Here is an 11589-nt window from a genome sequence, read left to right as displayed (position 1 = left end):
TACTTATTGAGACAAATTAAAAAAATCTCACATGAATATATTTTTTCTTACATATCATTCATAAAGGACGGTAATAAAAAAAAGGTGGTGAATAGTGTAAAAGTCAAAGCTGATCAAGAAAAAAAACGGAGGAAGTTTCAGTTAGCTCTATCGACAAGTCAACAGATGCACACCTCCAATTTTGAGACACGTACATAGTTACCAACTCCGTAAGGTTCATGGCTTTAATAAAATACAACCCCACCACATGAAAAATACAATATTTATCTAACAAATAAACAAACACGTACTGTTGTCAAATATGGTAGACAAAAATCTCAAAATGAATAATGCATTGGACTTACCACCGACCCAAAAAACAATGATATAAATTAAAAAATTCATCAAAACTAAAAGTAGAATAACAAGATTGATATTAAAATATAATGATTGCATATTCATACAATCCATTACATATATATCAAATTATCAATCAAGTAATGTTAAGCTCAATCATGGAGATTTCTTGGTTATGCTTAGCACTTTTCATAAGTTCTCTAATTATATTATTTAATCTTTTGAAAAAACAAACACATAACAATTTACCACCAGGACCAACAAAGTTACCCTTGATTGGCAACTTACACCAACTAGCATGGGGTAACACCCTCCCACACCGTCGCCTCGCCGAGCTGGCGACGGTGTATGGGCCTATCATGCACCTCCGGCTAGGGGAAGTCCCTACCGTAGTCGTGTCATCGGCTGACACGGCGAGGGAGGTTATGAAGACTCATGATGCGGTGTTTTGTAGTAGGCCAACTCTTATGGTTGGAAAAGAGATTTTTTATGGTTCCTCGGATATTGGATTGGCCCCGTACGGTGAGTATTGGCGGCAGGTGCGGAAGATCTCGGTGCTCGAGCTGTTTACGATGAAACGGGTCGAGTCGTTTCGGGTTATTAGGGAGGAGGAGGTTGCGGAGTTTGTAGAGTTGCTAAGGGCGGAGGCAGGGTCTGTGGTTAATCTAAGCAAGAAACTCTTTGGCCTTAGTTTTGATATTACATCAAGGTAAATTGCGTTTACTTTTGAATTTTAACTTTATTCGATTTTGGGTTAGATTTATCTAATTTAGTTGGTAAAAATATACAACATACATCTAAAAATTAATTTGTATATCTATTGATAACGTCAAAATTAAATTTTTATATACATCATCAAATGAGTATCTCAATATTTAATCTCTAAATTTTTAGAATAGAAGGTAGAAAGCGTGTCACTATTCCACCACCTTATCTTAAAGGGAGAGCCAATTGATATGAACGCAAATTTAGAAAATCCTGATTCTCGAAGTAGGAATTTTTTTGACTTAAACCACAATTCCAATACTCATTTTCTTTCATATGACCGAGACACCGCCTAACCGACTAAGATACGAAGTATAATATTGTTACATGTTGTCATGTTGATTACAAATACTCCTTCCGTCCTTAAATTACATTCTTATTTTTAGCATTTATTCCTCAAATAATAGAGGAAAGTAGAATGTAATTTAGGAACAGGGAAGTATAAGATTTGTGTTTACATATACTAAAAAATTAACGTTTTTTAAGTACTTGCGTTATTAATTTGTTATTTATCGCTTCATCATTTTTTATTTTTACTATCTCAACAATGGTTTAAACACTTCTATATTGTTTTGATTTCATTTTGGTTTAAAGACTATAAAAAGTTAAATAAACAAAATAATTTGAGATAGAGAGAGTACAGTGCTAGACGTAATTTTAAGAACTTGTTCATCCTTTATTTCACAATTAAATTAACGGAATCGATCATAATGTGTAAAAGTAATTCAAAATTTTAATGAATTTATGGCCCAATAAATCAGGATAGCCTTCACTAAGAAAGGTAAAGAGCAAGAGGAATTTCAAGCTCTAGCCGTAGCTGTTACAAAGATTGCCTCAGGTTTCTCCATAGTAGACCTCTACCCGTCGCTTGATTTTCTTCAATCGATTAGTGGGATGAAGAAGAAACTCAAGGAGCTTGTTCAAGAATCAAATAGAATACTTGATCCTATAATTGATGAACACAAGTCGAAGATGAGAGATCAGGGTAAAGTAGAGGAGGACTTGGTGGATGTTTTGCTCAACTTTCACAAGGATAGTGTCGCAAATTCTCATAACTTCTGCTTGAGTACAGATAACATTAAGGCTGTTGTATTGGTAAGTTGCCGAAATTCCTTTTTTTTTTTTTTTTTTTTTTTTTTTTTTTTTTTTTTTTTTTTGCACTATTTACATGTTCTACGACTGATAATGTTTTTTTTAAAAAAAAAATTACATAATCACGTAAGTACTTGTTGAAATTATCTTAATTTATCTATATACAGAGTATATAATTTGAATATCAACTTTTTATAATATACTTGTTGATAATTAAAGATATTTTATTAATTTAAGTTTCATATCATATAACTAATATATAAAGCTAAACTTTTAGCCAGGCGACGAGACAACGACACTTGGCGTTTCAACTTTTCGCCAAATGTCGCGCCACGTAGGATAAAGTTATATATTTAATTTGTAGGATAAAAAAAATAGTTTATAATTCTATTTTCAATCAAATTTTGATAGAATTTTAGGATAAAATTGTTAATTTAGAGTTTTATTTTCGATAAAGTACCAATATTTCATGTGTACAAATTGAATTATTATTTTATTCAAAAAATAATTAGATTATAACTCTCATAAATTATCATATAAATTTATTTTTTGTATCATAATACTTTTTAGAGATAAGGAATTAAATCAAAATGCACCACATCCATTATTTATAATATATTCTAATCAATTTAAATAATATATACTTCACAAGTCATTGTCAATCGGATCTGGTCACAAGTCATTTTAAACAGGTTCATTATTTCAGGTTATGGGTCAAGAAATATTTTTCACCAATATTAAAATTTGACATATAGATTAAAATTTTATCTTAAAATTCAATAAACAACCCGGACATCGCACGGGCACAAAACTAGTTAACATATATTTCCAATCAAACTAGGGTACTTATTAAAACAAAGGGAATACAAATTTCTTACATGGTACGGAGTATTAGTATTGTACATCCGTATAGTATTATTGTAACATATAACATTAATGTGTCATGGTGTTTGTTTATTGTTAGCGTTTAGGTTGTTTTTTTTTTATTATTTTTTTTATTTAGTTCTAGGTTGTAATTTGTCTTTGTTATTTATTTATGAGTTCTCTTTGTCAAAAAAAAATATTATTGTGTCATGTGTATGATAGTATGTTACTCTTCTCTAGCTCATGCGCTAAGGGTTTTATTAACTCGTAATGGCGTAACCTTTTACTTGAAATGTAGAGACTTACATACCAACTAATTAATGTATATAATTTTTTATTGTTTTGCTTATTTGAACATAAAATAATGAAACACCACCTTAGTTTGTAAAAGTATATATTTGACATTAATTTCTTAACATATATACATTGTATGTGAATAATAGTATGGCAAAATTTCCAATTTGCTTGTGCTTATATTGGATAGGAGCTTTTTGGTGCCGGAAGTGAGACATCATCAACGGCAATGGAATGGGCAATGTCTGAATTGCTTAAAAACCCAAAAGCAATGGAGAAGGCACAAGCTGAGGTACGGCGAGTATATCAAAGGGAAGTTGTAGTTAATGAGACGAAGCTACACAAACTAACGTACTTGAAACAAGTGATCAAAGAAACCTTACGCCTCCATCCCCCACTTCCTCTCTTGGTTCCTAGAGAATCCGTCGAAAGATGCCAAATCCAATCTTGTGACATACCTATCAAATCTCGAGTAGTTATCAATGCATGGGCTATAGGAAGAGATCCTAAATCTTGGTCGGATCCTGAAAGATTTAATCCTGAAAGGTTTGACAATTGTTCATCGGATTACAAAGTAGATGATTTCGAGTTACTTCCATTTGGTGCAGGGAGAAGAAAGTGTCCGGGCATGGCACTTGGTATAGCTAATGTTGAGCTACCGTTAGCAATGTTACTCTACCATTTTGATTGGAAACTACCTAAAAATTTAGATATGGATGAATCTTTCGGCATCACAATGCGGAGGAAAAATGAATTGCATGTAATTCCAATCCCTTGCCCTTATTAACCATGAGTAAGCATGATTTTTTCTTTTATTGAAATTTGATTTTTCATGTGTTGAACAAGTTATATTGGGAGACTTTGTGGTTTAATTTTGTTTAGAAAGCAAATTAGATGAAGATCCACGTTTGTTTGTTCATATTGTGCTGTTGTTACACCTATTTCTAGGTGCATGAGTGTGCACCTAAGAATATGCACCTCCATTCATATTAGAAATCCATTTGTAATGGGTTGACGTTAACGTCTATGCAGCTGCGGCCCTACAAGTGTAGTTTTGAGATTTTGAAATCCATCTACTACCTCCGTTAATTTTGTGCAATTTTGGGGTATTATTTATGAGATATAAAATATACCAAAGTTGCACATAAAAATTAACGAAGGTAGTATTTTTATTCTAAAGTCCTTGACACTTCCCTCGGCTCCTTTCAGGTGTCTTAAATTGAATTGAATTAACTAGGGTGGCAATTTAATCTAAGTTCGATCGATTCAAATCCGATCCGAAGAAAAAAATCTAATTTGAATCCGTTTAAAATTAGGTCGAATCCGATAAAATAGATCCGAATCCGAATAGGAGGTGGATCGGACTTGGACCCTAGCAAAGTCCGACAGGGTCCGATCCGAGTCCGAATCCGAGAGTATAAGCATATGCTCTATAACTTGGGACAATTATTTGCTTGTTTTGTAACAAAATTTTGTTACGTAACTTAGTTTGTAATTTAAATATGTTATGTTTATACTTTAATTGGTATGATAATACAAGCAATTATAGGTATATGACATTACAAAAAATAAAAATAAAAAAATATTCGGATCATTTCGGAGTTCTGTATAAACGGACCTAATTCAGATCCGAAAATTACGAGTCGGATCGGATTCGGACTCGGATTTTTCGGATTCGGACTCGAATTCGAGTCCAGGGTCCGTTTACTAAACGGATCGGATTCGGATTTAGCCACATCCAACCCGAATCCAATCCGTTGCCATTCCTATAATTAACACATCATCTACACTCTACAGTCTACAGCAATTGTCATAGATTATGGATTATGTCTTAATAAAGACTCCAAAACAATGCCAAACTTTTCAAATTAACTTCACTGTTACTTAAAAAGTAAAATGAAAAATTCAAATATTAAAGGATAGTCGTAGACTTTGTGGGACTTTCATACAAAAAATGTCTACATATATAATAGGGAATACGATTTTAAGCTTTGTTTTATAGATATTGTATGGCTATTTATTAGTAATAATATTTTTCTTCTTGAAAAAAAAATTCAATAATAAAAATAAGGATATATATATATATATATATTTTTTGGGTTTTTCTACATTATAACCCTCTAATTTTCCGTTTTCTATGATGTGCCTCCCCCCCCCCTTTTGAGAAATCTACATTGTAACCTCAAAATACATTTAGCTTCTATACGGTAACCTTGTCGTTACATATATTGTCGTTAACAAATTCCGTTAGTACATGTATTTTGAGGTTACAATGTAGATTTCTCAAAAAGGGGGGCACATCGTAGAAAACGGAAAGTTAGAGGGTTATAAGGTAGAAAAACCCATTTTTATTATTATTTTTAGGTAAGATGAATGACACTACAGACTCGACATCTTTTACAAATTAAGTTAGTCAACTCGAAGTTTGTTGCTCGCTTCTTCATGACGGCTGCTTCCTGTGGTGAATAAGGGAGTATGTCGTCTTCTAAATATGCCCGGATGCCATCCATCCAGGTAGAGCTTCGGTCTAAGATTCCAATGGACTCTTCATGTATGCTTCTCTTTTCAAGAACTTCCCAAAAGACCGACCGGGGCGTATCACAGCACACTAGTAGAAAAATTGAAAATGCCACCGCTTAAAGGCCACCGGTATTTATAAACCGGTGGTTTAAAAAATGGGCGGGCATAGGGCAACAATTATTTCCACCGGTTCAAACCGAACCCGTGGCAAAAATGCTTAAGGCCACCGGTTTTGAACCGGTGGTGTAGGGAATAGTTTCAAGCCTTTAAAATCCCACTAGCTTGAACCCCACTGTGATCATACACTAAAGTACGGTGGCGTCTAAAAGGGAAGAAGATAGAGCAAAAGAGTCGCCAACAAGTTTTTAAGGAACTTGTAAACCGTTCACGAGGTGAAGGTTACACCCCTTAACGATCCAAGAGGTCGTCAACTCCATAAGGTCATGAACCAAATAAGGGTCCGGGGATGAAGGTACAAATCCAACCTAAAAGAGATTGAACCTGCCCTAATAATAATAGGCCTCTACTTTATTCTGCTAGTATTCATGTGCGCTTTCTGACTAACATACAATCAATAGGATTAACCCTAAACCTGTTTAATCTATGTTGGTTGAATTTAATGCACAAACAAACTATTATTGGCAATCACTTGAATTATAATCATAATTAACCCTAAACAAGATTATTAATTATCTTATTAAGCGTGATTACAAGTACCAATTCCCTTTAAACATGCAATAAAAGGTGATCAAGCAATAAATAATATATAATGATATGCATATCAAGCAACATAATAAATAATCAATAATAATAATCATAATCATGAATAATAATTATAAATATTAGGAAGAATATAGGAAGCATCGCAGGAATCATATTTGATATTAAAGTTACCCTAGACATGATACTAGGAATCAAAATAACAATCTAAGTATGATATCTACATCATAATATCAATTAATCTTTAAAGTGCTTACTTGGATGCCTCGTACCTCTTTCTAATTACAAAATACACACGTTAGTAACTTCAAGGAAAATAATAATCAAAACAATTAAATTAAATAATTGAAATAGAGATTTGGGACCAAACCCTCAGAAATTAGAACCTTTCACGTCTAGGGCGAAGGCAACTTCGAATATGGCTAGGTGTTTCTAGATCTTGTGAATGCGGAATTTTGTATGAAAACCAAAGTTTAGAAAAAGAAAGAATGGATGTATGATGAAAGTTTGATGAAAAGAGATGAATGCTAATTGATGAATAAATTGAATGAAGAGAGTTGATAAAAACTTAAGAATAAAGAGAATTGGTGAACGATAGATGTAGATGATGATTGAAAACGGAGTTTTTTGATACGATATTTATTGTAAAAATCATCCAAAAAAGATAATTTATCAAAACAGAGTCTGAAGACCACAAAAACACATTGGCGCCAGCCCTAGCTCATTGGTGCCAGGACCAGTGGCTAGCACTAGGCGCCAATGGCTGGTGTCTGGCACCAATCCTGATTCCAGGCACCAAGGCCTGGGGTTGGACGCCAAATTGGATTTCAACGCGTTTTTGAAAATCTGATAAATTTCCCGTACTGGAAGATAAAATAATATAATTTCAGTCGAAAATGCTATTTGATCTAATTAAAACTATGAAGAATCCTAATTGAATTAAGAATGATAAGACCTTCTAGAATGTTCTAGAATACCAAAACCATTCCTAATTGCATTAGGAATGATAAATCATATTAGGCCCTCCCTTAGATCATTGGGCCGTACTTAAAACTCAAACCGGGCCCAGTTTAGTAAATTGGCCATAACTTCCTCAATATTCATCGAAATTGGGCTTATAATATATCGTTGGAAAGGTCTTTGCAAGCCCCATCCAAATACACCACTATTGGACCCATATCATGGACCAAACAAACTGGATTGGCTGTTTTCTTAAAATAAAGTTTTTAAAAACAGGAAGAAGAGAAAAGAAATAAAACTTTCCGCAACACTAGACCTTTCCACACTTCGTTTCATTCGATTATGATTCGACGTGAAAGGTACTCATCACTGGGTTTGGTTTAGGGGAGACAAAAATGGGTGTCTACAGGTGGCAATATTTGAATAAAAAAAAACGCGCCTCTTCTACTACTTCTTCTCTTTCGCCCAGATTCTCTATTTCACTCTAAAAAAAACCCTCTTTCAATCGAGCAAAACGCCAGGCACGACTCCTCTTCATCTCCCTTCCACCACACACTCCACCAGTGACGCCACAGCAGCCACCGCACCACCATCCACCACCTCCGCACTCCGTCCACCACATCCGCTCACCTCCAAACTCCTTCCAACATCGAGCACAAGCAGCGCAGCACGCAAGTTAAGGGAACCGTGCGTGGTCCTCCACCACCTGTCACCACAGCCACCACACCACCATCCCACAGCCACCGCACCACCATCCCACAGCCATTAGGTGAGATTTCGGGTTTTAGCCCTAATTTACGAATTTTGAATCAATTTTTTGGTTTATTTTTCGGAATTTTCTGGCTGGTTTTTGTTGTTGGTAGGGTTTAAATTTGAGTGATTTTATTGTGTGTTTTAAGTATCAATATTTAATCAATAATCTCCTCATTTGTGTGTATCTTTAGAATGCAAGAAATTGATTAATTGTTCATGCATGAATTAACAGTATTTTCGAAAATTTATTTTGAATAATTTTTTTATTTCTTTCACTGTATTATTATTATTATTATTATCGATCAATTTGTTGTTGCTTAATTTTTGGTTAATTATAGTATGAATTGATTTATTTTGGAGTTAGATTGAGGAGTAATCCGTTTTAGATTACATTACATAATGAGTTTCCTAATGCTTTTAGGAAATATATGGATTATGGAAAGAGTGGTGTTAAATTGATTCTTAGGTTTTATTTGGAAATTTTGAATAAATTAGAGATTATTAGTAACCTTGTTACTTAATTAGTTGAATTTGGTAGTATATTGTTGTTTTAATTTCTTTAATATTATTATTATTATTATTATTATTACTATTAATTTGTTGTTGTTGCTTACTTTTTGGTTAATTATAGTATGAATTGAATTATTTTGGAGTTAGATTGAGGTGTAATCCGTTTTGGGATTACATTACATAATGATTTTCCTAATGCTTTTAGGAAATATATGGATTATAGAGTATAATTTGATATGTTGGAGTGGTGTTAAATTGATTGATAGGTTTTATTAGGAAATTTTGAATAAATTAGAGATTATTAATAACCTTGTTACTTAATAAGTTGAATTTGGTAGTATGTTTTAATGTGTAATTTTAGGTTGTTTTATAGTTCTTGACAAAATTACTAACTTTTATTTTTTTGTTATATTTTTTATTTTTGTAGATTCATATTATGTAGTGAAGCACAAGCTTATAAACTATTCAAGTGGGAAGTTCGAGACATTACATCCATTATACTTGCTATATTGGTATGAACTATAAACTTTATGGAGCTATATTTCTTTCTATTTATCCATTTGATAAAAGTTTGTTCATGATATTACAAGTTATGTCTTGTTTAATTATAAATAATTACAATAATATGTTGAATGTTTGCATCACATATTCCTAGATACCCGTTCAAGGCTTTCTCATTAGGAGAAAGTCTTGAATAGTCCCCGGTTGGGACTGTTCTTGAATGTTTACTCTCACTTAGGTGGTGAATGTATGTAATTTTTCCGATTTTAAGGAACATCTTGGCTCTCCATTTCTTCTCCATGTTCTCTAGGTACATATGCGGGTAAGTAATTATCTACATCTTGTACTTGGAGAACTGGGGGGAAGTGCTGCCGGATTTTCCTTAAAATTGGAAAGTTGACATACATTCACTAGTGAGAGTAGACATTCAAGGATGGGTTAGGTTGGAGTGATAAGGACACTTTGAAAACATGCATTTTTTTCACTATATGAATGGTATATTCACGGTGTGTACTTGAAGTTGATTTACACAAGATATGTAGCAATTGTACATTATTGATAATATGTTGCTATATATGTTTAGAGACACTTTACTAAATGGGGAAGGATCGTGGTTGGATGTATGGTAGACGTGATACAATGGATTTTTGGAATGGGGTTCAAGAGTTTTGTGAGACGGTTTTATCTTATCAACGCAAAATTGGTGAGGAAGGCCTATACTGTCCTTGTGTTTATTGTAATAATGTGAAGGTGGTCAATAGTGTTGAAATCATTAGAGATCATGTACTTTGTCGTGGGTTTAGACTTAAATACCATGTGTGGATTTGGCATGGTGAAAGTGGAGAGTATAGTGAGGATCTTGATGGGAATAATGTGCATGATAAAAGCAATGAGATTCATGTGGATGAGGAATACGAGAATGATGAATATGTTATTGATAGTGGTGAGGATGGAGATAAGGATCATCTAGTGGATGAGGTCGAGGATAAGGACGTGGATGAGATGTTGCATAATGTCGAAGGTGATGTGTTTGAATTACTATCGGAGGCTTCCAAAAAGCCTTTGTACCCTGGGTGCAAAAAATACTCCAAACTTTCTGCCGTGCTAACACTTTTTAACATTAAGTCGAAGCATGGGTGGACGGACGTTAGTTTTACTTCTTTGTTGACCGCATTAAGTGAGATGTTGCCTGATGGGAATGAAATTCCTACGTCTTACTATTATGAAAAGAAGCTTATGTGTCCATTTGGTTTAGAGTATAAGAAGATACATGCCTGTCCTAATGATTGTAATTTGTATCGTAATGAGATGAACAGTTGGAGGAGTGTCCACGATGCAATCAATCGCGCTACAAGCACATGAGTTGCAATCCTTGTACGAAGGGACCTCCTGCTAAGGTGTTGTGGTATCTTCCTATTATTCCAAGGTTTAAGCGTCTATTCTCAACACCAAAAGACGCTAAAAACTTGAGGTGGCATGCCGAGGGAAGGAAGAAAAACAGAATGCTGAAGCATCCGGCTGACTCCCCGCAATGGAAGAACATTGATTTGAAGTTTCTGGAGTTTGGTAATGAAGTCAAAAATTTAAGACTTGGGTTGTGCACAGACGGGATGAATCCATTTGGCACTCTTAGTACCCAACACAACACTTGGCCGGTTCTTTTAGTGATCTACAATTTGCCTCCTAGGTTATGTATGAAACGGAAGTATATAATGCTTTCATTGCTAATAACGGGGCCTAGGAAACCTGGAAATGACATAGATGGTTACTTGCGCCACTAATTGGCGATTTGAGAAAGATGTGGGACGAAGGGGTTTCTTGTTTTGATGCTCATAAGAACGAGGTGTTCACATTGCGTGCAGCCCTTATGTGGACCATGAATGACTTCCCTGCATATGGCAACCTGTGTGGGTACAAGGTTAAAGGGAAAAAAGCATGCCCCATATGTATTGATGAAACATCAAGCATATACCTTAAGAATTCTCACAAAGATGTGTATATAAGGACTCGAAGGTTCTTTAGGCGTGATCACCCGTACCGTAGGCAAAAAAAGGCTTTCGATGGGACAGTGGAAGAGGAGACTGCGCCTAGGCCAATGACCGGTGTTGAGTTTTATGCTCAAGTTAAGGGTATACGAACAGTGTTTGGAAAATCTGAAAAAGCTCCGGTCTCAACAGCTCTTTTCAAAAAAGAATCAATTTTGTGGAAGCTTCCATACTGGAAAGAACATGATGTTAGGCACTGTTTTGATGTGATGCATATAGATAAGAATGT

At 34.4% G+C, this 11589-nt stretch overlaps 1 protein-coding gene across 1 annotated transcript; it reads left to right on the top strand.

Moving 5' to 3' along the window:
- Positions 1-421: 421 nt before the first annotated feature.
- On the top strand, positions 422-4306 carry LOC110715949 (cytochrome P450 71D10-like). Its single transcript, XM_021894565.1, has 3 exons — positions 422-1045; positions 1863-2196; positions 3542-4306. The coding sequence occupies exons 1-3, from the start codon at positions 426-428 to the stop codon at positions 4136-4138; spliced, it is 1551 nt and encodes a 516-aa protein (XP_021750257.1). The 5' UTR covers positions 422-425; the 3' UTR covers positions 4139-4306.
- Positions 4307-11589: the final 7283 nt, after the last annotated feature.

The sequence above is a fragment of the Chenopodium quinoa genome, unplaced genomic scaffold (assembly GCF_001683475.1).
Source record: "Chenopodium quinoa cultivar QQ74 unplaced genomic scaffold, ASM168347v1, whole genome shotgun sequence".
NCBI lineage: Eukaryota > Viridiplantae > Streptophyta > Magnoliopsida > Caryophyllales > Amaranthaceae > Chenopodium > Chenopodium quinoa.
Note: the sequence above shows the minus strand (reverse complement) of the source record. Positions and strands in the feature narration are given on the sequence as shown.

Coding starts and splice junctions, on each gene's coding strand:
- LOC110715949 (XM_021894565.1), top strand. CDS start 426: ATGATTGCATATTCATACAATCCATTACATATATATCAAATTATCAAT. Junction 1,046..1,862: donor AGTTTTGATATTACATCAAG/GTAAATTGCGTT, acceptor CCAATAAATCAG/GATAGCCTTCACTAAGAAAG. Junction 2,197..3,541: donor ACATTAAGGCTGTTGTATTG/GTAAGTTGCCGA, acceptor TATATTGGATAG/GAGCTTTTTGGTGCCGGAAG.